The sequence below is a fragment of the Apteryx rowi genome, unplaced genomic scaffold, assembly GCF_003343035.1.
Source record: "Apteryx rowi isolate R43461 unplaced genomic scaffold, aptRow1 scaffold_144, whole genome shotgun sequence".
NCBI classification, from domain to species: Eukaryota; Metazoa; Chordata; class Aves; order Apterygiformes; family Apterygidae; genus Apteryx; species Apteryx rowi.
In genome coordinates, this window is record NW_020447686.1 from 379,840 (window position 1) to 405,611 (window position 25,772).

Consider the following 25,772-nt stretch of genomic DNA (forward strand, 5'->3'; position numbering starts at 1 on the left):
GGAATATGGAACAAATAAGTAATTGCTGTTTTTACTAAGTAAAGCAGAAAATTACAGCATTTCAACAGCCAAGCATGTTTGTTGCCTGGGAAGAACCATTTGTGTTCCAGTTTGGGCTTTTTACTCATTTGAAGTCCGTGCCTCAAAGCACATTAAAAGCATTTTAATTATTATTATGAGAACGCATCCTTGCAAAGATTTGAAGTCTATAAATATAACTGGGGAGAAAAAAAAATAAATCAATCTCAGCAAATTTCCCGTATTGCCAACAGTGAAATCCAGAGGAAGAAGCCGCTCTAAATTAACACCTTAGAAAGCATGTAATTCTCTTCAGGGAGCACATATTTTATTAAAAATCTGCCTYGGTTTATCAGAAAAGTGTGTGGCTATATGGATGTTTTCTTAGCTACATTCAACTCTCTTCAAAAAGACATCCTCCAGAATAGCACTCTTTAGGGACAGTGTTTCAGGGTTGACAAGAACATTAAACCATATTATAATTATCTCTTCAATGAAAACACTGCTTTGTAGTGGAGGCAATGCATGGCTCTCTAGGCTAGTGTTATTAGGCTATACGTGTTTTCTTGGAAGGAGATTCATGGAAAGAAAAAAGCTTTATAATTTACTGCAAGGAAAAAAATACGGAGTACATGTCATGCATAGCAAAAGGGATTTTACAAAGAAGGTACTAAGTTGAGTGCCTCACTTATCTTCAAGAATGCTTGCACATAATAAGTGTGAGGATCAGTTTAACACAAGCTACAATATATATATAACAGACACATACGAGTCTGTGTGACCGTTCACACAGATAACTGCAAAAATATTGTCTGTAAAGTAAGGTAAATATAAAGCAATTGATTCCTATGCCATAAATGGACTCTGTACCATTCTTTTTGGTGTCACCACTGAACAACACACATTTTTATCGCAGTTCAAATAATAAAACCTGTTAATCAAAATGAATATAAAGATTTTCYAAGTGTTCTTCCACATTTTAAGATACTATTTTCTCATATTAATCTGGCAATTAAAAAGTTATCAGTCCTGAAATGGTGAGCAAGTTACAAACTCCACCAAAAAGATCYTAACACATTCTTAAATTACTGTATTTAATGTGTATACATACACATACTGTCCATATGTACATATTGTGATTTATTTATTCAGATTTTAAAAAGAGTATTATTGCTTTATAAAACTTTTCTATTCCTGCATGATGCAACCCTGTGAATTATTTTAAAATACGAATTATCTTATTATTTGCAAAAATAAGGGTGCAACTTTGTTTTCTTTAGCAAGTTAGTATTTGGTAGACATTTCTCATTTGAATCTTAAAAAGGAATGAACTAGAGAAAAGAAACAAATGAAATGACCTTAACCAATAGTTTATGTACACCCTGGACATGGCAAACATCGACAATATTATGAAAAACATGTGCACAACATGCTAATGGAGAACTGCAAAGCTGTGGCGTTTCAGTCGTGTGCACGCAGGCACAGGCACACACAAGCGCAATCACAAAAGACAACATCCCCAATAAACAGCTACCAAAAATACCCAATTGGCCTAATATGAGACACAACAGCTTGAGCATTCTTATTTAAAAAAAAAGGCAGAAACTCACCAAATCTTGGTTTTAAAAGCAATGATAGGTATCCAGAGGGAGAGCATTCTGAACAGTCAATTACTTTCACATTTTGTCCCAGGACTTTAAAAGTTAAAGGCATAGTTCTGCCAATTGTGAGATGCCCCATCCAGCACAGACCACCCACAACTACTGATTTTCCATCTGGTGAACAAAACAGACATCTCCCTAATTATTTTTAAAAAGGTTTTTTTTCCTAACATACCTCCTTTATTTGTCTGTGACCTGGAACTTAATGGAAAACCTGGTAGATGCCAACCTCATTTCTTGTAATGATGCATCTTATTTTCCCTACTTTAAGTATGCTTATTTAAAGGCTGTTTAATAGAAACTTATTACCTAAGCTGATCTTTGATAGAACCTAAATTACAAAATAGTTTGAAATTAGAATGACTTTATATCCAACCCTAAACATTCTAGTTAAATATTAACCATTAAAAGTTCTTCCCTTAAACTGGTATATTAAAACAGAATGGAACTAGGTTTACAGTCTCTTATGCTGGGTTCCCATATTGCCAGTGTCAAAATTTATGCCTTTTTTCAGCAATATGGTTGCCATTGCCAGCACTACACTTATAAATGCCAACTGTAATTAAAATCTGGCACCTTATACAAGCATTAAACTCACTTAAAGATTACAAAAATATATATTTATTTTAAAATACTCCTTGCAGTGTATGCAGGCTTAAAAAAAAAAAAAAAAAGTTCTTATTCTGCCGGTTTTAAAAACACCACAAAAAAAATGGTCCATGTTGTCCTGAAAACTGATCTGGAAAAACTTATGTACAGTGCTAATCTTTCAAGGTGGACGCACATGAGAGAGAAATGGCAAAACCTGGCTGTTAAAGAAATAGCATATCCAAAAAAAAATAGGGTGCAGGCAGCTACTATGCCTAACACAGGGCAGGTAACACAAAGCCTTTAAATCACCATTCCTGACACTTTGTGTTATCGTTCTCACAGGACGCCTAACCACCGTCGCAGACCCCAGGAGGCCAAGGTGACTGCCCGCAGGACATGGGAGACAACAGACTTTGGGGTGGGCACATAGTATATCCAGAGTAATAGTTTTGTTCTGAGGCAAATGCCTACAATTCCGCTTTTTCACTCATTAGGCACCCTTTCATCACTACGTAGCTATGCCACCAGCAACAACGAGGAGCAGGCTGGACAGCCTGTTAAGAAAGCTCCATTCTGTGCACATCAGCAGAAAAAAAATGATCGGTAGGAGGTTCCCGACGTCCCACGTCTCTACAAGACACCCAGAGTTATCTCAGGAGATAACGAGGGGGAAAGGGGGAGCCAGGGAAATGTGCCATCACATCTAGCACATCCAACCATGTATTCAATTTCTACTTAATAATAGGCCACTCCTGAGTTACACAACTGGCTCATTGACATCCACTGAAGAAGAGGAACCTATGTTCTTCAGAAGGTAAAATTGAAAAGCGATCCAGAAAGGCAGAGCAAGGTACATGGCAGCRAACGAACAAAGATAATAGCATTAGAGCATGGTAAGATTTGCTTCTTGGTCTTGGCTACACTGCACCCCAAGTTCGTCCCTATTCCTTTGGTCATTAATCTTGGCTAGGGAGACAAGGACTAGCCAGAAGACCATCCTCCTGGTAAGGTGTTGAGAAAGGATTACCTCACGGAAACTCAGCACTGTGCAGGAACTCAGTTTATAGAGAGAATTAGTATAAAAATGGGTGACCTAACCCTCAGCAAACTCATCTTTTAAACAATCAGCAACAGAAAACAGTTTTTTTTCAAAGCAATTTGATGAAAGGTTGTGAATTAGCATTTACAGGAACAGCTTTTGGATGTGACCAGCAGAAGGAGAGGAAGCACTGTGGCATTTGTTGGGAAGTTGGAGGCACCATGGACCAAGCAGCAACAGGACTCGGCGGCTTTGGACTCTCTGCCCTGTCCTCCACATCTCACGTTTCTAGAGCCCGGGGCAACTTTTCCCTCACTATCCTACTGGCAGAAGAGGCAATTAAATTTCATTGTGGGGTGCCCCATATGCCAAATGTTTATGGACAGGGCTGGAAATTTTATTTTCCCATTTTCTTGATTTCGCATTCTTGGCTGAATTTCTGGTTCCTTATATCAAGCTTGCACTTATGTTTATTTTCACTCACAGGTACCTCAGCCACTGATGATTTTCAGCAGGACGAAACCTTTTAAACCACTTTTTAAAATAATAATTTAAGCTACCAAGCAGGGAACCTTGAGTTAAATAATTAATTTGAATCTTGTTTCTCCATTTATACATTTTAGTTATTTTCTTGAAGAAAGGTTAATTCTCAGTTTGTAACCACTGAAGTATGTTGCTTTGTAACCACTGAAGTATGTTGCTAAATATAGCTTTTACACTAAATTTGGCACTTCTTGTTGCTAGCCAGAAGGACAGAGAAGCTCTACTGATATATATTTAAGCTTTTCTAGAGCTCATTATACATTTTTTTTCAGTTTAATTTTATTTTTGTTAGAAAATTGTGTATGGCACATTTCTTTTTTACTATCCCTTTGTGTTTACTTACAGTTTCTTTGGATGGAAACTGGAATAAAACTTAAAATATAGAGACACGGATGATTATATAGCACTGTCTTAAATGGGCTAGACTTACAAAGAAAAATTATTAAATTGTGATTTGATTTTAAAATTGAACTATTAAAATAAAGTCAATATTAGCAAGAATTAGCACACCAGTCTAGTATCTGGTCGTAATAGCCCTCAATACTGTAGCATTAGAAAATCTAATCCTCTCATAATTAGCTTTTATTCACAGATTGGTAGAGAAGAACAAGCTTTTCTGCTTCTTTCAACTCCCAACTGGTCAACTTTGAATGAATTAATTATTTAACTGAGCTAATTGAATATACTGAAGAAAATATTCTCTTGGTACTTGCAGGAGAGACTACTGATCTCAAAAGCTGACTCAGTACTTCAGATGACTCAGGTTTGTAGAGTTTAGTCACCGACTTCCATCAGTTCAGTGATCTGACTTACAACTTGGGAAGCAAGAACGCATTTTTTCTATTGTATTTGTTATTTTGAATGATTTTAGCAGACTACAGTAATTTTAGGCCTTAGCACCATTTTAATAGAATTATCTTTAAGAAAAAGAAATGCAGTTGGTATAAATTTTGAAACGTGTTTTTGTTATTTATTTCTTGATCATTAAGCTTGACCCATCTTATTCATTCAGTGTTCAGCWCCTTGCATATCATTTAGTTCATGAAAAATTATTCTTGCTTCATTGAGGAAGGTGCCAGCATTACTGCTACTAGTGGTAGAAAGTAGAAAGTCCTGCATCTCAAATATTTTACATAAAGATGCCAGCAGAAAGTATTTTATCAGCTGTAGAATTGGTTAAAAGTGTTCTGAAAAAGAATTTGAAAATTTCTAAGGTAATAAAAGACTAAAAGAATAAAGATAAAAGAATCAGGAAGGTGGTGAATATCTGAGTGTCTGAACTGAAGGCCTCCAAACATCTTGGGGGTCTATAGTAGCAGAAGGGCCCAAACCATTGCTAGATTTCCCCCCAAAGCCTACATTTGGCTTAAAAGCATTGCTTCTTTCATCCAGGAAAATAATCAGGTTAGATCAATGGTTCTGTTCTGTTCTCTCTTTTTTCCCCTAGCCTGTCCCACAGTTTCTCTGCAGACAGGGATTCACAAGAAATTTGGCTGGATTAAATGTCTTCTGGAGAAGGTGTATGCAGCAAAATTCCTGGCTATTAGCTGGGAGGAAGCATACAAATACCACTTAATTTTGTCGTTAGCATTCCATAATGCATGTGTGATTTTATACAGTCACAAATTACAATGACAAACCCTAAGCCGTCATGTCTTCAATTTTCTTTTCTTAGTTCTCCCACTTGTCGGTTGTGTTTTAAGGCTAGCAAATCATTTTCCAAGCCAGAGTAGTCAAAGAAGCTGATGAAAAACTACAGCTGCCCCAGGAAAAAGCAGCCCTTTAATAGCATGTTCAGTCTGTGGTTTATCCTGTCCTGGAACGTAGGTGCTGAGTTCCAGCAGGACGACAATGTGCTAACAGCATGCATCCTACTAGATAAGGATATTGACCTTAAGGATAAAGTTGACTTCAGTGAACCCTGTATCATTTCAGACATATTCAAAGGAAATCTTTCTTGCCTGCATAAAATACAATAGAAGACTCCAATTTTATTTTAGGAATTCAAAATCTGGACATGGCAAGTCACCTGGCTTAACAAATCTTTGTGAAAGCAGTAGGTTTTCCTTTCTTTCCTTGATTTCTAGTGTACAGAATAGTTTTTTGTATCCATTCCAAATATCTCAGATTATTGAATCTAGACAAGCTTCTCTCCTATTTTCAGATTCCCTGTCAGAAGAACCAAGAAGTTAGGAAATTGCACATCACTTTTTGGAAAATAAATTTGTTTCCAGGATTCCTCTGAGTATGGATGAACAAGAAGTAGGGCGGGAGTTCAGGACTTGAGAATGCTCACATGGGAAGGAAGAAGCACAACTAAACCTGTATTTGTATGTGGGTGGAAGGAAAAGCCTTTGATTTTTAACTCTAAAAAGCTCTATAGAGCCCAGATCTCTGACTGTGGTTCTATACCTTCAGACAGAAGCGATCCAACGCTATCAGACCTCTGGAGAGCTGATGAGTTTATGTTGACCAGCCTTGCTGGGAAGAAAGAAGCCTTCCCTCCAAAAATGAGACTTTTCCTCAGTATGTGGGAAAAAAAAGGAGAAAAAGCCCAGTTCTACCAATAATCTCCCTGGAGCTCTGTAGCTTTCACCTTATGATGATCCTTGGGCATTTTTTAATGCCTCTGTGTTCCTAAGCACAACTCCATGTGAAATAGAAGTAGAGGAGTAACTAGTGTAAGCTGGTAAGCAGGTGGCAGAAAGGTCAAATTTTAATTCACAGAGAGAATAGATGTTGATGTACTTAAGGCATGACAAAAGTAACAATCATGTACCAAAAGAGGGGCTTTTGGCTGCCAAAAACAAACAAACAAAAAACATGCATGAGAAAATGTGGTTAACAGCAAAAAGGAAAGGGGGGGGGGAAATATGAGCAGAGAGCAACGTTCTGCTGCACACACTGAAAAGGATGTTTGACTGTGGATTTTTGGCATTGGTCTGCCTTTTGCGGAGCCGTGATTGGCATCAACAAAATTTGGCTGACCTGCTTCCATATGGCACAGGAATACACCTGTCCAACAGCACTGCTGACAGATATATAAAAGTAGGTGAAAGAGAGATTAAGAGAAGAAAAGTCCAGAAAGAGACRAATATTCCTCTGGAATACGAGCTTTGCTGATCCACCATCAACTTTTGTAACTTCATTCAGAAAGTGACTGTAGAAGATTGCCATGGTTGTATCCTCTTCCTGCACGGACACTAGTGGAATTCAGGAAAAGCACCAACTTAGAAGGAAAACCCATAACTGAGCTCTCTAGCAGGTGTGAAATCTGAACAGAACAGGCTAAACTAAATATAATGTTTCCTACTTCATCCTGAGATAGCCTGTCTTGCAACAGGCCACCAAAGGAGCTTATTTCTGTAGCTCTAAAAAACACCAGAGTCACARTGCATAAGACCTTTCATGAAAAGATGTCATCATATATTTTCATTATTTATGGGTACAATACTATGAGACACATCTGTCTTAGGAAACCCATAAAAGTACAGCATGGAAGGAACATACGGTTTTGGAAAATACTGTTGTACTACCTCTTCTACACGAAACCTCCAGTGAAGCACTGAAGAAGCTCTGCAGCTTGGATCTGAGGCAGAGCTAACACATCAGATGGAGAAAGCTCCATCCAACGCTGAATCGCTAAATACGATGCCATGTCTCTTTTCCTGTGAATTACGCTAGACTAGGATTTACTTCATGTTTTGAACTCTGGATGGAGGAGGGAGGGACTCCAGATGAGCAGTCCATCTCCTGAGCTCCCTCTTTCATTTGATGGTCACAGATGAGTAGCAACTGCAAGTTTTTGCCATTTAACAGAGTTTTGCTGGTCACTGTGAAACCACCTGGGCCTTAGAAGCCACAGCAGTAAGGTCAAAATCCTGAATGTGCTTTGCAGATTTACCTGCCTTCCCATACCCATGATTATCACTTGTCTGCTCTAGGTTGAGACAGGGCTGTTTGGAAAAACCTTGAATTTCTGTTGTCACTGAAGCAGTTGTGCCATGAGTAAAAAGACACTCCTGAAGTCTGAGGTTATCTCCAGCTTTTCAAAAACTGAAGAGRAACTAAACGCTTCACAACATGCCTGTTTGAAATATATTCAACTTATATTACTACTTTAAAACTGCTTTCATAAGCTTATTTTTGTTCTCACAACACAGCACACCTAGAATGATTAAAATCTGAATACATCTGATTTGTTATTTTCCGTAATTTATCTGCTTATCTAAACGCATGTATTCCCTTAGAAAGGAGAAATGGCAACATGCTAGATCCTATCTGCCCAAGCAAAATGCAAACACTATGTATTATATTACATTATATCCTAAACTTTGGTAGCCAATATCTCCCTTTGGGAAAAAATGCACATGTTGCCCTCCACTTTTTACGGGAACACACAGGTCCTAACTGGCTGTCATTAAATTTCACATTTTAAAACATGCAAACAAACATAGGGTAGAAGTTAAATTATGCAGTACTGCTAAACTCACTGTGCAGGCTCCAGGGATGGTATGAAAGRATAGTTTTAACAGTTCAACATGTAAACAAAATAAACCAAAAGAAAAGAGTGGGCACCATTTTGTGACTGATTTTTCTGTCTGCTACATTTTATTTCTCCTTGTTTAACTATATACACCAAACACATTGTCACAAGCCAAAAATTCAAATGAATCATACTGGTGAGACAGATTTTGGGACGCAAAGCAACATGAGTCTTTTCTTTATGTTTGGAGCAATAAAGCGTCTGGTGGGGGGGTGAGGAGGGAGCAGGCAGCAAAGTGAGGGGGTGAGAAGGGAACTGGCAATTCCAGGCCTTGCCTTTCTAATTGACAACCTCAGGGCTACTTTCATCACTTGTCGACTTCAAACCCACACTCAATTTTTCCTTTAGATAATGATGCAACTATAACATAATGGTGTTTCTGACATGTTGCAGCGTGTAGCAGTAGGAAGATTTCCTCAGTAGCTTAGTTCAACAGGAAGGAAAAAAAACAAAAACTGTTAAATGTTTTTTTTTTCCACATCTATCAATTTCTCAAAGAAGCAGTTAGTAAGAAAACAGACTTTATAGTTCCATGCTAGAGTCAGTATTTTGTACTGACCCAGCCTAAAGCATCTTAAATGTTTTGATCTTGCTATAGATTTAACAATAAGCTAATGTTTAACGCAACATGCCCACAATGCTTAGGCTATATATGTATTATATATATTATTAGGCTATTAGGCTATGTACAGTCTAAATAAATGAACCCACAAAAGCAGAAATGCACTAAGGATTAGAGAACTGAAAGAAAAAAACCCAAGAATAATAATGCTAAAAAACATGTTGATGAAATGACATCTAGAAATTGTGTGTTATTCACACAGAAAATGCAGAACCCCCCGTGCCTGCAAGAACGCTGTTGCAGACGCATCCTTGCGGAGAGCGAGGAAAGCCTCACTGATGCTCTGGCAGAAGAAGTGGTCCGCAGAAGCCAGCCAGACCATTTGTGACGGGTAAGGTACCACAGTAAGTATGTTTATCACATTTTGACCGTAAAGAAAAAAATAAATTTTGTTAAGTAACAGCGTGTCCACAGGCAACAAAGCACCTGGCTCTGACATAAACAGTCACATAACTGCCTTTTAATAGTGGATATAAAGGTTTGAGTCCTGCAATCAACTCTGCAAAGGCCCTGGGGTCATACTAAACACAGTGCAGTATTTGGGGCCCCAAGCCCGTCAATCTAGGCAACAAAAGCAGCGTAAGAAAACAGAATAATGCAAATACGCTTCTGCATCACAGCCACTTCTTTGGAGTCCACGTGAACTATGTACAGCAGGATAACAGTTTGGATACTATACAATACAGCCAGTTGCTTCTAAAAGTAACATGACTAAGTATTTGGATATTAAATGCACCTAGATGAAGAGGACAAAGATGTTGCAGGCAGACTGGACTTGCCATCAGCTCTATTGTCCTCACTGGAATTTAGGTTTGGATCATGCAAATTGGCATCCAAGTAATTTCAGCCAAGAAACGTTAATGAGGCTGCAACTCATTCAGTTTACATGGGCTGAACTAGAAGAGTTCAGCCCCAGCAATTTATAGCATTATAGATATGGATGACGAATTTTTTTGGCACACACTTGAGAAGTTTTTAGCCTAATCGAGCGAGCGGCAAAAAGAACCAAGCAAAGTCCTCCACCGTAACAACGGCGATTTTGAGGCATTAATTCCTGAAATGACTGCTCCAACTCTCACTTGAGGCACCACCGTGGGAGCGAGTAGGGAAAGCTGTGCCTGCCCTGAGAATAAATATCGGACTTCAAAGTTTCCATGGGCTGCCACTCCAGTGCCTTTCAGGGTCTGCAGATCCATAAAAACGGCAGCATATTCTTTATTTAGTGGACTGCATTGCCTGTTTAGAGCCATAACAGCTAGTTTCATGAATGAAGATTTGCTGTGCTGGCATACCCACCACTTGGTTGAAGACTTTTCTCCATTTGTGCAGCCCGCTACTGGTTCCTGAACACTCAAGGGGCGAGCGCACTCTGCCTACAAAATGCCTCACCCACGTGAAGAGCTAAGCTCGTTGCACCTCAAGGTTGCAAATTATTATTAAAAAGTCAGGAGAAACGCATTTTATAGTCAAATTAGCAGTTCAGCAGAACAGCGGTCTGCAGTGGGAAAGATAATAAGCCCAGCAGCTGGGCACTACAACAGCTGATAAGGTTTTTACTAGGATCATTCCCCTTAATGCATTTTTTTTTCTTTTTTTGACAAAAGAGATATCAACACAAGYGAGAAGTATGAAAGAACAGGCTATTACATCAGCTTTCAGAGGCAGATTTTTTTCAATTTRTAAAAAATCAATACCATAAAGCACCTTCGCAATTTTGACAACCTAGGTCTGCAGCCAGCAGTACAAACTGGTTACCTTTCAGAGTTTGGGGTCTAAGTTTTACAAGCCTGTTTTGCCTTCCTGCAGGCACTTTAAGCTTATAAATGGCACCTTTCAGTGTCCTGAAGTCTCCTGTCGCTTAATGATCTCACATAAAATGAGGTCCACAAAACTTTTATTACCGCTGTAGTTCAAATTCACAGGTGAAGAACCACCAGGGAAAGGATGCGGACGTGTCTCTTGCTTTTGCTCTCCTAATTTTCCAGGTGCAAGAAAATTTCCCACTCAGGCTTTAACAATTAGTTAACTCTCAAAGTGAAGCCTGAACTAAATAAAAGACTATGGTATGTTACCCAGTTAATCACTGGAAAAATCAGAGGGGAAGATACTAGAGAATGAGACACATTAGCATCAGATTAAAAAAAAGAAAAAAGTGTAGCTATAAACCAATTAGCCCAAAAAGGCTATTTAAGCATTTATTTGTTGCCTTTTGTTTTCCACATAATTTTAGTCACTTAATTCACTAAGTATATTTAACACTCAGGAATTATACGTAGTTTTTTTATTAAAACATGAATTTGTTCTTCCCCTATTCTGGAATTAACAGCCAATGTTTGAAAAAAAACATATTGTACCTCAGCAGTAAGAATAAAAATTTGAAAGAAACCTCTCTCTAAAAAATAAAGGATTATGTTTGTTACAAATTAACTTCTGCATTTATATAAAGATTTAACAACTCATGGCATGCCAAATACAGTGCTAATGAGCTTTGGGTCGTGTTTTTCTTTTTTGGTTGATTTTTTTTTTCTGCTAAAAACAATTACTAGAGGCCATTCAAATGCCACTGCATAAACCAGGAAAGCTAGTAAAACTGTAGGTAAAATCGGCATTTTGTTTCAAGCATGGCTCAGGAGTCCAATTCGCTGGCGAGCTGCATATGTCAAATAGCACAAATAGCACTGTCTCCTCCAGAAAGGAAGCAGGGTAAGATGCTTTCAAAAAAACATTTTACAACATTCTTTAATTAAAAAAAAGGGGAGGGGCAAAATCTCACCATTTAATTCCGGCATTCCAAACGTGAAGCATCCTAGCCTTTCTGCATCTTCTCCACTTTTCATTGAAAGGTAGATGAATTAGCAGAAATATAAGTCCTTCCTTCTCAGTGCCTCTGTATGGGATACACGTACCCATAAGAGCTTAAAAACCTCATTGGAGAGCATTATTAATCTTGCTTCTAACACTGGGTAATTTTTAAAGCCTATTAAAACACTGTCTGTTCATAACAGCACAAACCTTGCATTTTCTTGACCTCGTTTCAAGAAATGAACCAAAAAAAAAAAAATCAGTGGAAGTTGTACACAATCAGCTTTCATTGTTTGGTTATACAGATCGCTGTCTATCTAAACTACTAAATATATAATAAACATATAAATTCTACAACAAGCAAACATAACCATCTATCACAAGTCGATGCTTTGGCCTCATGAAGGTCCTGGGTTTCCCCTGCTTTGTTCAGCCCCTCTATCTCTGCCCATAGGCCTAATCACACTCTCAAAAAGCCTACAAACAATTCAAACCTCATTTGGCGCTGGGTGCGCTATTCCCGCCTGGCTGCAGTGGAACTGCTACCTATTTACACCACCACAAGTAAAGTCACAATCAATCCCTTGGACTTCAATCTTCCCCGTCACATTCACATTACTCCAAAGGCTTTCAGATGACTTTTTAACTGAAAACATCCAGGATGTTGTGGGTTTTAACAAATCATCACAGCTATTTCCTAGCAGCTGATAAGACTAACGTTAATTATTATTGCCAGGAAATAAAAATCTTCTGTGATGAGCTAGTCCTGTTAGGCATATATTCAATATTTTCAATATTGCAGTTTCTTTGACTAGCATTTCCCTGACTAAAGAAAAAAAGAAAAAAAAAACCCAAACACCAGACTGAGCAAATGAAAGATATTCGCACCAACCATCTCCGCTTTCCAGTTCACCCAAAAAAATCCCATTGACAATTTCAAGAGCGGGGAATCAAAACCCGTTATTAGCAAGTCCGCACCAGATAAAGCGGTAATTGTAGTTATACAGTATTGGAAGTGTAGCTACAACATAGCGTGACAGCTTGTTAGTGTTGAATATATATAAGCTCTTTGTAATTGTGCCTTTGGAATGCCATCTGTCTTGAATTAACATCCACCTGGGATCATGTTTCGATGACCAATATGGACAGATTACTGGAACTTTAAAACCTTGCTTTCTTTGTAATTGACATTTAAATTGTTTGAAGTTTCTCATTAAGTCCTTTTTTACAAATTAGGTGCAGATGTATAAAGCTCAATGTACAGTACTAAGGGAAATTAGGTCACTCGAAAGCTCAATGTAAAATGTATCTATTAACTGTTTAAATGCAATGAGTACATTAAAATTTAGAGATCAGCTTTATGCCCCAAATTCTTCAAAGTTTCATCATTTCCCTTTCATCACTGCAGAGGCCCTGATGCCAACCATTTTTAATTAAAATGGCAGAGAAGAAAGCAGGTTGGCTGCTCGGCCCATGACAGCAGGTCAATCCCGGCCTGTGAAGGGGTGGAGAAGGCCAGGCGGGCAGCCCCCGAGTCAGGCCTATGTCACAGGGACCAGCGACTCCCATTGGCACCAACGATGCTTGGAGTTTCGAAGAGCATACAGATAATTGAGGGGGGAACACAGCAAAGACAAGAAAAAAGGGAAAAACTGAAGACGGAACTTGTTCCAGTTTCACAACCACGCGGCTCAATGACAACGAAGTTGACCTCCGCATCCATTTGCGATTGAAGTTCTGCAAGCTTGCAGTGCTCCACAGCCTTGTGGGGTGGAAGAGGACCACTTGAAGACCGTTTACTGAGGACCGCTCCCCCACTAAGGGGGCAGCATTTGGAGAAATACTGCCATAGACAGTCCGACTGACAAAATACCACTGGTGAATCAAGTATTTCATCACTCCAAATGAGGAGGCTCAGAGCTCCAGTTAGGGTGAGAAAGAGGAGCTGGGTCCACCAAGGCTCCAAGAGACACCACAACCAGAAGCACACCTGAAAATCAGAATGGGCTAATGTGCAATGGACGGGAGCACACACCATACTGTAAGAGTTCAGAAGGCAATCAGTTCTTCAGCAGAAACCCAGGAATTATCCAGGGGCTTTTACCTGCCAGAATGAGTCTTAACAGAAGTGGCTTCAAGTATAGTGGCTGAATCTCCCTTCAGGGCAGGAAAGCCCTGCAGACTGCAATACCTGAGAAAGAACACAAATTTACTAATAAAACAGAGCAAGGTAGCAACCCTTTCCAGGAGGGGACAGTACAACAATTCACTTGCAAAGGGGAAAAAGAAAGAGAAGTAACTCATTTTACACAAGGAGAAAGACTTCTAACAAAAGTGTATTTATACTACATTTGTTCTGCTAGGACACCTTACAAATATTGGCTTCATTTTGCTAGTAGATCCACACAGACAAATACAGCACCAAGCAGCAGCATCTAGAGGAACTGAGTTAGCTCTAAGCAAACTAGTTGGGGTGCCAGTGGTGATTAGCTGTATACGTTCAGCTTTGCACCCTGCTTCTCATTAGCATTAATTAGCCTGCTGCTGCCAGTATGAAAACTGGCTCAAACACGGATTTCACAATCCTGTGAATACTGAATACTGGAGTGCACAACATGTAGTTTATGTCAGCTCTGTAGCTCTCCACCAACTGCAGAGGAGAGTGGAGACCCCATTCAGCATAAAGCGAGAAAGCGGTGTGGACAGGTAATACCCTCATTTGGCATAAACCTGCCAATATAATTTTAACCTGCCAAAAATGCTTGAATAAATTTGAATCAGCAGAGCAAAGGTTCAACTCCATAACATGCTTCATCTGACCCAATGGCAGCTGCTGACGAAAGGCCACATCCTGGACACCCACATGCACCCTCGCATGAGGCCTGGTGATAGCAGTCGCAAGGTAAAATGAAGCTTACTGAGGCAGCCAAAAAACAGCCTGCCAAGCCAAAGGCCCCCAATACTGTCAGTCTCCAGCCGGATCAGTTTGCTGATCCCATTCATCAACTTAACATCTAATGCACAGGCAGCAACGGGAAGGTGCAGGGGAGAATGGGGAATACGGACTGCTCCTTTTGGCAGTCAGGTTGGAGCAAGTGCAATAAGACACAAGAGCCTGAGTTTGGACTGGATTAGCCCTTCAGCTTGCATGCCTGTGGCACCAGAAGCCCTAAAGCCAGATTTACCCCACCGTTGAACCACAGCTTACTAGAGTTCGCATAGTTACCTTTAAACACATTCAGGTACAACATACCCAGCCTATGCCTTGATTTCAGGGAGTTCCATCAGGTCCATCCACAGTTGGAGGATCACAACACCAGGACCTCAATTAGCGGCGTTTGGAACATCATCTCCCTCCCTCTCCAGTGTGAGCCAATCTGAGGTTCTCACCTCCCCAGCTATGTGACAACACTGGTTTAAGTGAATCAAAATCTGCTTGTAGAAAAGCAGATTCTGCAGATACTTCTCAACTGTTCTGCCAACTGTTCTGCCAGATAAAATGTTTTTATCACTAGAAAGTCACACTTTCAAATACAATTCACCCCAAGGCCATAATCTTGAAAGACACAGTGTGTAGAACATAAAATGAGGGATTTTTTGATAATGGTTCAGGAAAGAAATCCCTCGCAGACTTAGCACTTTATTGATATTCTTCGTTATAGCTCTACACACACTGAACAAGATCAGCTACTGGTAAGGATCATGATTCATGTCTTTCCATTTAAATGTTGCAAGAAAGAATAAAACTATTTCACAACTAACAAAGGGGAACCCTTTAATTTCTTAAACAATTTCAGCTCTCATTGTGTTAGCACCCTCCAGTGTCCAATCTATGAAAAACATCATTGTAATGACTAATTTGCCAAGTAGCCACAAACTTGTATTGTGAGACAAAAGATGAAGAAGCAGCGGGTTCCTGGGGGAGATGACAATCAGAGAAAACAGAAGAAACCCCCAATGMTGTAAATAATTTTTATTCCAAGTGTAGAAATTTTAGATGACATATGTGCGGTCCCTCAACAAGATCTGAAATGGAATTATTATTTAATCCTGTATTATCTTTCACGCAGACATTCAGTAAGCCTCACCATGCCACAGAAAGCTGTTACATCCATTTTAGTGACACAGCAAAGGAAGCAGAGCTCTGCCAGCAGCACTTTGGAGGTTCCTTCATTCATAGCTGGCGTGCTTGTCTCATCGCGTTTGATATGACACACGTTATGTGTCTACACGGTATAGTCCGTATTCTGCAGCACTCGGCCAATATGTGAGCTTAAGAACACTGCTTTTGATTGATTTGGTATTGGCATATGGGTATACCTCTGCCCAGAAGATGCCACATGTAAAAAACCCTCCTATGCACACTTGAAGCAGATACGCACTCAGCTGGCTTAGGGCAAGCAGGTTTCATGTTGGTAAGCAGGTGATCACATTTATGTTTGCAACATTCTTCTTTTGCACCGTGATCATCAAGCAAAGTGAGAACCTTTCAAGAAGATCTGTAATCAAGGCAGATTTCATAGTCAATATTTTTACTGCAATAATGTCTTCAAAAGCACACTTAAAGTCTATTAAGAACAACAAAAGAACAGCTGCAATTTTTATTCAAAAACAGTTGGAAGGACTTTTTTGAACTTCTCCCAACAAGCCAAAATCCTTCTCACACAGGAAAAGCCCACCAGGCTCTGAAATGTCACAAGTGAGCAAAAACAGATCAAAACTGCTTCAACTACCGTAGGTGTCATCTGCCTGCTAACGATATCAGTACCTTGTTCACTCTCTCATGGTGATGTTGAGCAGCAGCTTTGCAGGGGCAGTAATGTCCTCATGAATAGTGAACCGCAGCAGCTGGGGAGGAAGCCACACTGGATCGGAGGTACCTGATGTAAATTGGGGTCCAGGATGCTGCCACTCTCACATCACAGTGATGAGTGCTGTGGGACCCGTGTGCCAGAGTCCGTACCCAGTGGAACCAAGCATCCCAAGAGGCACCTGCCATCATTTCTGTATCTGCAAAAACTGCTGCTAGGCAAAGACCRTGAAGTGGCATGTTAAATCCAACCAACACATGCCTCAGTTGCCCACGTTTGAAGTTGTCCCTTTTTTTCCCTCTGCTCGTTGCACACAGCTACGTGGATGCTCAGCTTGAAGGTGAACGAGGACTCCTCATTCCCCTTTTGCTTGGGTCTCTGACCAGTAGGCTGCCCCAAATTCAGGTCCTGGGAGGCAGCTTGCAGTCTGCAGTTTCACACCCTGAGTCTCCACCTGCACAGCTTCTCTGGCTTCAGAGCAGCACTGACGACAAGGCACAGAAAGCTCCCACAGATGGGATGCCGTAAAGTCTCCCGGGATCAAGTGAGGGGGCCGCAGGGTTCAGTAGCCATGTCCCAGCCTGGCTGCAGCGCTAGCCAAGGCGCTGCTTTCTGACCACGGCTGGCAGAGAGCAGCGCTGCCAAGGGCAGGCGGTCAGCCTCCTTTCCCAACCCTGGATGTGCATTATGCACACATAAACGTGATCATCTGCTTGCCTGCAGCTGCACGCAGTGTCAACTCCTCACCTCGCTGCAGTATAAATATTCAGAATTCCTCATGACCAGAAACTGTGAGGCTTGGCATTTATAATTCTGCACCAATGTGGAAAAAAAAAAGAAAAGAAATGAAAAGAAAAGAAAGGCATTTACATGCACCTGGAAATGGTATAAAAACGAAATGAAGGAGGTAGGATGGAAAATGACCTTGTACTATATAGGACAGTGTGACTGTGGGCATAAAGGACTGACTTGGATTTTATGGGCTTCTTGCACAGCACAAACAAGTCTAATCATCCCTGAAGTTCCTCAAGACCATCAGAATCAATATTGCATGCTCATAGTAACATCTAGATTACAGTTATTACAGACTGCATACTTTTTTGCTAATCAACTATAAAATATTTACAGTATCATGGTCTCAGCACAGACTGCAAGAATTTATAGCTTTAAATATTAAAATGAACTAACACTTGACTGCCTGCCTAATGCCAGTACTGAAAATCTGCTTTCGCTCTAGAAGTGCTGTTGAAAACCTTACTTAAATTGGCACAAACATAACGACCAACCATTCCAGTAGGTAAAGGACATTTCAGCCTGCAGGTAGTATGCACCTGCAGGCAGAAAGCCAGCACTGCTGGTGGCAGCTTGCTATCAAAACCACACAGATCTCCAGCAGAAAGGTGCTGTCAAGGCCTCTTTTTATAGCAGGTGTCATTTAGCACCTGATTCTGCAAGCTGATCTGCATGGAGATTTTCATATCTATTTACAGTGGAGGTTTTCATATCATCCTGCCCAAAGTGCACCATCTGACAGCTATCTGGCCACCTGCATGAAACCGCCTGTGATCTCAGGCCAGCTACAAGGGACATGCGGCACCTACACAATCGTCACCAACTAGCCCCCACCGAAGTGTCGGCATGGAGCTGCATCAACCTTCCCAACTCACAAGGGCCTCTCCAGGTCAAGGCTGAAGGATGCCGGTGCGACAGCTTCTTGCCCATGCCATAACTTGCATGTCATTTTTGATAAGGAAAGCAGAACAGCTCTTCCCTGCGCCTTTAACTCCATTTCCCTCATCTGTATCGGGCCTCAGCTCTTGACACCCAAGGGGACAACCTTCACAAGTGCTGCATGCAGATTAATCACAAAAACCCAAACTACTCTGACAGCAGAATGAAACTACAGATAAGCTAGACATCAATAAGAAGGCAAGGCAAAAAAGGCAAAATTTTAAATACAAAATACCCCAAATCCACAGCCAGCTCAGCAAACCCCTGAATGGAAAATAACTGGATGCCAAGGAAGCACTTTGGTGGGCATTGTGCTTGCCCTGTTCCTAGCCTTCCACAGGGCTTTGACTCAAATTCAAAGTTGCTAGGGCTGGACAAGTCCTTGGTGAAACCCAGCACAGCCATTCGCATGTTCTTGCCCAGCATTTAGCTTGACACAGAGCGGTTCACAGACGGAGAAGATAACGCAGTATTTTCTTAAAAACAAGAAAACCCATGGTGCTGATCCCATGCCTTTTACTATCGCTTGTTTTATTCTGTAATAGATTGGGYGCAGTGGGCTGTAACAAGCTTGCTAGGTCAGAAACTCCGGCGCCACAAAAAGGAAAGACCGAGGTCACTCTTTCTAATTTAGTAGCTATCAGTTCAAAGCAGACAACCAGGCAAGGGTAATTTTGCAGTAATTGGAAGAAACTAATTTATGTTTTCACTTTCCTTGTGTGCCTAAGTGTCATACGTTATAAATGTCCCTTACAGAAAGAAATAGAGCAGAAATAGGCAATTGTTTCAGGGTGGGAAGAAAAGGCAGGAGCTCGTCCTTGAGACTCGGAGAGCCTCCTCCGACTGCTCCACATCTGCTGTCTGAAGGGATCAAGTGCCCAGCCAAGCCGGACGAGGAAGCGGCAGACCAGGAGAGGCACCATCCCTCCTCTGTTAGCGCATGATGGACACGCATCCCCCAGCACAGCACAGCCCAGCTCAGCGCACGGCTGCTGCTCCAGCCGCTGCAGCACAGGCCCGCGAAACCTCCTGGGAAGCGGGACGAGCGTCCAGGTGGTAAAACAGGGGGTGTCGAAATGCCTTGTCAGTGCGGACCTTCATCCCCCCAMTCCTGGCCTCCTCCTGCTTGCATACCAACCTCTAGCTGACGGGCAGGTGATAAGTTTGAAGCCTATGGTGCCCGTCCTACCCTCCTCCTGCGGCCAGGGAAATCTTGCCCATTCGCCTCTTGCCGCTGGTGGCTCCCTCAAACAAAAGCGAAGTTAAACAGCTCCCTACCCACTCATGGCACGCTGAACAGCCATGGTGAGAAGGGACCAAAATGCAGCTATTTGAGCCAGAACGGACATGCAACGTCCTTGAGGTCAAGCAGCAAACCTCCAGGGTCGTGCTACTTTAACTCACAAAATTAGCTGAGTAACAGCAGGGCCCAAAAACCTTAAAAAAATAATAATAATTTAAAAAAAAATAAAAAGCTTATTATGAAGAAAGCATGCTGGGTGCTTCTGCTGATGGGGCACACACCGGGAAGCAGACTTTCCCCTCCGCCCCGGAGCAGCATTTTGGGTGCCCGCACGCCGCGGGTTTATTTTATTTAAGCAGCAGCTCCTGCGAGGCAGGGGAGGCCCCAGAAATACGCAGCGGCGGAATCTGACGCACCCCATGCACTTCCCAGCCCACCCCCACCCCTCGCCCCGGCCTCTCCTGGCCCCCCGCGAGCCGGGCGGAGCTTCCCGGCCCGCTGCGAACAAATCCGGCGTGGGGGGGGAGGCAAAAAAAAACCCTAATCCCCCCCAAACCCGAGAGCGGCTTCCCGCCCGCGGAGCGCTGCGCAGGGGGTGGGGGGGGAGGGGCGCTGCGCGGGGGGTGGTCGCCCCGCGGGGAGGGGCGGGGTGCGGCGCCCACGAGCCCCCACGAGCCCCGCCCCTCCCCGCGCCGCGCGGCGCTCGCGTCACTCACAGTCTCCGCCTCCCCAGGCCCGGGTTGGCCCGCCACAGCGCCAGCGCCGCCGCCGCCGCCGCCGCCATCATCACCGACTCGGCCCCGCCCCTCCCCGCGGCCCATTGGCTCGGCCGGCGGCGTTCCCAGCCGCGCCGCTGCGCCCCTCTGCCCCGCGGCGCCCATTGGCCGGGGGGGGTAGATGGAGGGGGCGGGGCCGTCGCCGCCACGTGGGGTGGGGGCGGGGCCCTCCGCCGCGTGTAGTAGCCGGMCTCATGCCGGGAGGGGAGGCGGGCCTGGAGAGGACCGTGCGCGTCATCAACGGCGCAGCCGTTACCGGCCGTTAACCGGGCTGCGGTGTCAGGGAGTCGTCGTGTTCCCGCCGCCCTGCGGCTGCCTCCTCCCCGGTCCTTCAGGGGAGGCCGCTGCTCCCGGGGGAAAGGCGTAGCCGGGTCCTCAGAGCGAGCTGGGGCTGCTTAAATAGCGCTGTGAGTGCTAACCGGGCCGGGTCTGACGCAGACCGGTCAGGTACGGTGGTGTGAGTGGGGCTGCCGATGGGTGGGCAGTGCAGGGCTGTCGAGCAGCTGCAGGCCCCGACCTCTGCTGAAATCACACCTGCCTGCCACCTGAGGCCTCTGTCATGAACACTTGCTCACCTTCTTAGGCAATAGTAACTATGCCAATATAGCCATCTTTCTAATGCAACCACTGCATCCAGGTATGTGCTAGTATGTATCTTGATATATTGGCATAGCAAAAGTTGTACAGTTTGGGGATACATTTGTGGCAAGGCTGCTAGAGTCAGCATATACCTAGAGAAATGCTAACAGCAGATGCTTTTGACACAAGTGACTCCAACTTCGGGATTAAATTCTGGCTCAGATACTTTTGCTCTGCACATCTTGATCAGGAAATAACTGTAATGAGTGGAAATAGTTTATTCTTGAGGAGGAGAATAAAGAGGTGAGATCAAAGGTGAAATAGGAAGTAGCACTGGGGGGAAAGGAAGCCAAACTGAGAAGGAAGSGATCCTGAAAATAGAGCAGTGCTTCTGTTGATCTGTTTCTTCCATTTTCTGTCAGGCAGAACTTACACTGAAAATGTATTTTCCTTGCCATTCTGCTCTAATATACTAGACTTGCTATGAAACATAATTTCAACAAGCTCATCCATGAGTATGGGTATTTTTAGCCCATTTTTATTTAGGACAGGAAGTTTGGATCATGCTCCCTGCCTGTCTCTTTGTCTCCCATTCCCATCCTCCCACAACTGTTGAACCTATTGCCCATTTTGGACCAAACCTGGCCATGGGGGAGAGATCCCCAACACACTCAGTTTCAAGAGCTTTTATGAAAACAGGGCCAGGATGGGGAAGAAAGACCCAAAGCAGTTCCCCCACTCCTCAGGGTGCCTGGGCCCAGGCTACCGGGGCTGCCTGGCCCAGCAGCCCAGGCACTCTCCTGTCAGTGAGCCCCCCCATACAGCCTGTGCTGCCTTCTGCTCATCAGGGCATGGCAGAGGTCACACAGGGTCTGCGGGAAGAGGGTAGAAGGGATGTGGAGGGGGAAAGAAGAAGGGCAGGGTGTTTTGCAGTCGAGTTGGTGGGCACAGACATGTCAGACACAAGTCCGTGCAGATCAAGCTGCAGTCCTTGCGAAACCTTTACTTTCTAGTGTTCAGTTTTGCCAAGAAACTTTGTTCGTTCCCTGACGCTCGACTTGCTTTTCTCTGTCAGAGGACTGTGTATAATTTTCCCATCCAGCTTAGCATCACTTCACTGGGGAAGCAATGTCAGTGAGTGTGAATTTCCAGTCCTGGCAAAATGAATTATGCTGTTTTCAAGAATTGTACTGAAGCATGAGTGACCTGCGTTCAACTTCCATCCCCTCGGTAATCTTGCATGCTAGTGATGGGTGATACCACTTGAATCTGACATAATGTCAAATAATGTCAAAAAAACATTTCATGGTAGCCCCAGTAGCATGATAGTGTTAACCCTTTTCAGCATAGAATCAGTAGAGGTCCAGTGAACTATGTGTGGCAGAGGCTCTTTCTTCCTCCTTCCCTTCACTAACACTGCCCTCCCTTCTCCCTCCATCCTCCAGCCAATCTTTTCTCCTTGGGGAACTTTTCCTAATAATGGATAATATAGCACAGGGTGGTGGAGGAGAACCTGGAGACTTGCCTTTTGCACCTCTCTATAGGGGTACGGGATTTCTATCTCCTACCTCTCGTCAGTGCCCAATTTCTATCCTTGCTCCTCTCTCATCTTTTCCCTTTCCAGTTCCAAGATCCCACATGTGTTAAATGCTCTCCTCCAGCACTCTGCTGTGAAAAAGCCAGCCAGCAGTGAGGAAAAAAAAGAGATGTGCTGCCCCTGCCAGACCCTCTCAGCCTTTGTGTCTTTGTGGCTTCCAGTGCCAGCCCAGAGCGAGGCAAGGGGAGCAGAGGCACAGCCAGCCTGKGTGGCTGGGACCACAGCCTGGCATGAAGTGAGGATCTCCCATGCAGCAGTATTATTTAGTGCTGCAAAGTCATTTGGAAACAGGATATAACCATGGTGGCAGCAGAACAGCCATCGCTCCTGCATGCAGAGGAGCTTGCAGGTTTAGGTGGAAGTTCAAACTGTGTAGGTATGAACCCTTTTTCAGCACTAGTCACTGTGCATAGGCTTTGCAGAAAGCAGTGTCAGCAAGCCCAGGGAAGCCCCTGGCCTGCTCATTTCAGAATGATATTTGCCTGTTAGACTTGCAAATGGTCATAGGGACATAGAGAAGTCAATTAAATCTCATTACCTCCTTTTCCCATCTGTAATCTGGGAATCATACTATTCATCTGACTCGCCCTTTTAAAGTTGGAAGCCTTTTAAAGATGCTCTGTTTTTTATGAATTAGATTATGACACTTGTAACATTTTCCAAGATGCTCAGAACATAGTTATGAGCCTAACTCCCATTGATGTCCTTGASAATTAGGCATCTAAGTACTTATGAAGATATGAACATTATAAAAGTAGTATCTTTGGGACTAAGTTTGGGAAAGGCACTGTGGCTGTATGTACAGGAAAAGTATGTGGAGAAAAGAGTCCCTGAGCTCAGTTGAGGTTGGTAATTAGTATTACCATACTTTTTTCAGTGCTATTGTTACTTTTATCGTCTGGCAAAAACCTCTTATACACAAAGGGTCCATATCTTCTGGCAAAACCTCATATACACAAAGGGTCCTAGCATCCCTGTTTCAGTTGAAACGTGATAACTATACAGGGAAATTAATCAGAAGAGCAATCCTGCAACTTCTCAGATAGATAGAAAAATTATGAAAATGGAATGACTGATAGAATGCACAGCTGAAAATCATTTAGCAATTTTAATGGAGTAGGCAAAATAGGCTAAAAAAGATAACTGATGATTGCTGCCTACTAATCTTGCTTCTCTTATTTCAATAAAGCATCCTGGCAACCACAGTGCTAGTCTTACAACACACATTTCACATACAGTATCTTTTCAACTGTATTTCAAACAACTTTTTAATGATACTGATATAATTTCTTCCAAAGTGTTGAAAGCATAAGGTTGCTATGAAAGAGAAAAACTGAAATGTTCTGGGAGAAGACATGATGGTTGTTCTGCATTCATTTTCTAATTTATTAATGATCTCATTTTCTAATTTATTAATGATCTCTTAATGGTATGATTAGCAACTAAAGCAGGTATTTTTGTTAAGCTAGGGAAAAAGTAGTAGTGTAGAACTATTAATGAGTCTTATTGATAAAAATTAACAATTTTTATTAGTCTGTGGTGTAAGTAAAAAAAAAAGACTTGTTTTGCTTCCTGAAGCTTTTGCAYATCAATGTCTTCTTGATACTTACGTATTTTGATTTTCAAGAGAAAAATGAGCATTGTAACAGTCAAGGAATGATGTGCTTTCCTCTGATTTTATGAACAGAAAGGGACATCCTCCTCAGCTCATTGTGGAAAAATGGGAAATAAATGTCAACACCAATCTGGCTGAGATTTGTGTACCTCTTTCTGACAGGAAGTCATTTTTGATGGCCAGCAGTGTTAAAATGCCTCTGTGGTGAAAATACTACTTTGGACCTGATCTCATAACTGGCCGAGTGCTTGTGGGATTTGCCAGGCTCCTTCGCTGCCTCCTGCCTCACTGGAGGCAAGAGCACGTGGCGCCTGGCGAGAGTCTTCAATTGACAGTGCCTCCTGCATCATGAAACAGCTCACAGCTTTCACTCAGTTTACATATACTTTTTCCCTGTATTTTTAAGAGCTAGCTTAACAGCAACAGTGAAAATGAAGGGGCATTGTTAGTCTTTTTTTCAGACTCTGGCTCCTACCAATATATTATTTATTCTCCCTTGCAAACCGCATTTGTGTTTCCAGCCTTTCAGAAGGGAGGCACAGAGGGAAGGTGCTAAACCTTGCTTCATCACGCAAGTACCCTGGGAAGCCCCACATTGTCCTTTTGCCTGTCTTGTGCCAAGTGTGTCAACACAGCGCTGCCCACACCATCACACACCACCACCAGATGTGCAAGACCTCTTGCACTGGCATCCCATTTCAGACCCTGCTTGTGCCTGAGGCGAGAGCACACCTTCGTTCCCCCCATCCCCTTCTACAGGGCACAGCGACCCCCTCTTTGCAGGCTGCTGTGCCAGCAGCCTGTAGCTACCACATTTGGGGAAGAGACAGGGCCACAGAGCAGCTCCTTAGGACCAAAGCCTAGGAGGGCTGTGTCACCACCGTGGGCTGCAAGCATGGCACACTTGACCTGAGCTCCTGTTTGTTTGGCGTGGGAGCTGGGCAGGCGATAGATTTTTCCTGTCGTTCATGGCCCTGGGGGAGTTGCTTATAAGGGCAGAGGAGCCTTCGAGATCGTCCTAGCGATGAACTTTGCAGTCTTTACAGGTCTGACACCCTCTTTGCCTTCTGGATGCCAAAACATGCTCAGAGACCTGAAGCAGGGGAGCTCTGGCCTGTGGCTGACAACACAGTCATTAGCCAGAGCAGGCCACCAGCAGGACCCTCCCAGGGGTCTTCTGCCAGAGTGGGGTGAATGTGCTCTCCTCTGGACTCTCCCACATGACCATCCCAGGGCCAGACAAGGGAATGGCAGTCTCAGCAGGGCACTCCCATCAGAAGATATCTTCAAACTCCTCTAATAGGAGCATTCCTGCCCAGCCACCTCTCACCCCCTCATCCAGTGGGTGTCCTGACTCTTCAAGAGCACTGCCTTCAACTCTTGAATTTTAGGTGGCCCTCTTGTACACAGCAGTAGTCAGAAGGTTAGCATCTTCAAAGCACTGCCATGGATCATCTTGCCACTGAGAGATTTTCTTTGGCCTCACAGCACAGCAAGCAGCAGTGACATCTCCTGAGGTACCTTGGTTGTGCCTCACTGGCTTCTCTGAAGTGAATTGAAGGGAAGTGAAGGGATTGCTTTTGCCAAAGCAGAAAATA

The 25,772-nt window shown here is 43.1% G+C and overlaps 1 protein-coding gene across 1 annotated transcript in view; it reads right to left on the reverse strand.

The window, feature by feature from the left end:
* CLYBL (citrate lyase beta like) overlaps nt 1-20,391 on the reverse strand; it is a 179,604-nt gene extending 159,213 nt beyond the window's left edge. Inside the window, 1 exon segment of the mRNA XM_026058183.1 lies at nt 20,324-20,391. Within this exon segment, the coding sequence (XP_025913968.1) occupies nt 20,324-20,391 (68 nt within the window).
* Between the last annotated feature and the right edge of the window lie 5,381 nt (nt 20,392-25,772).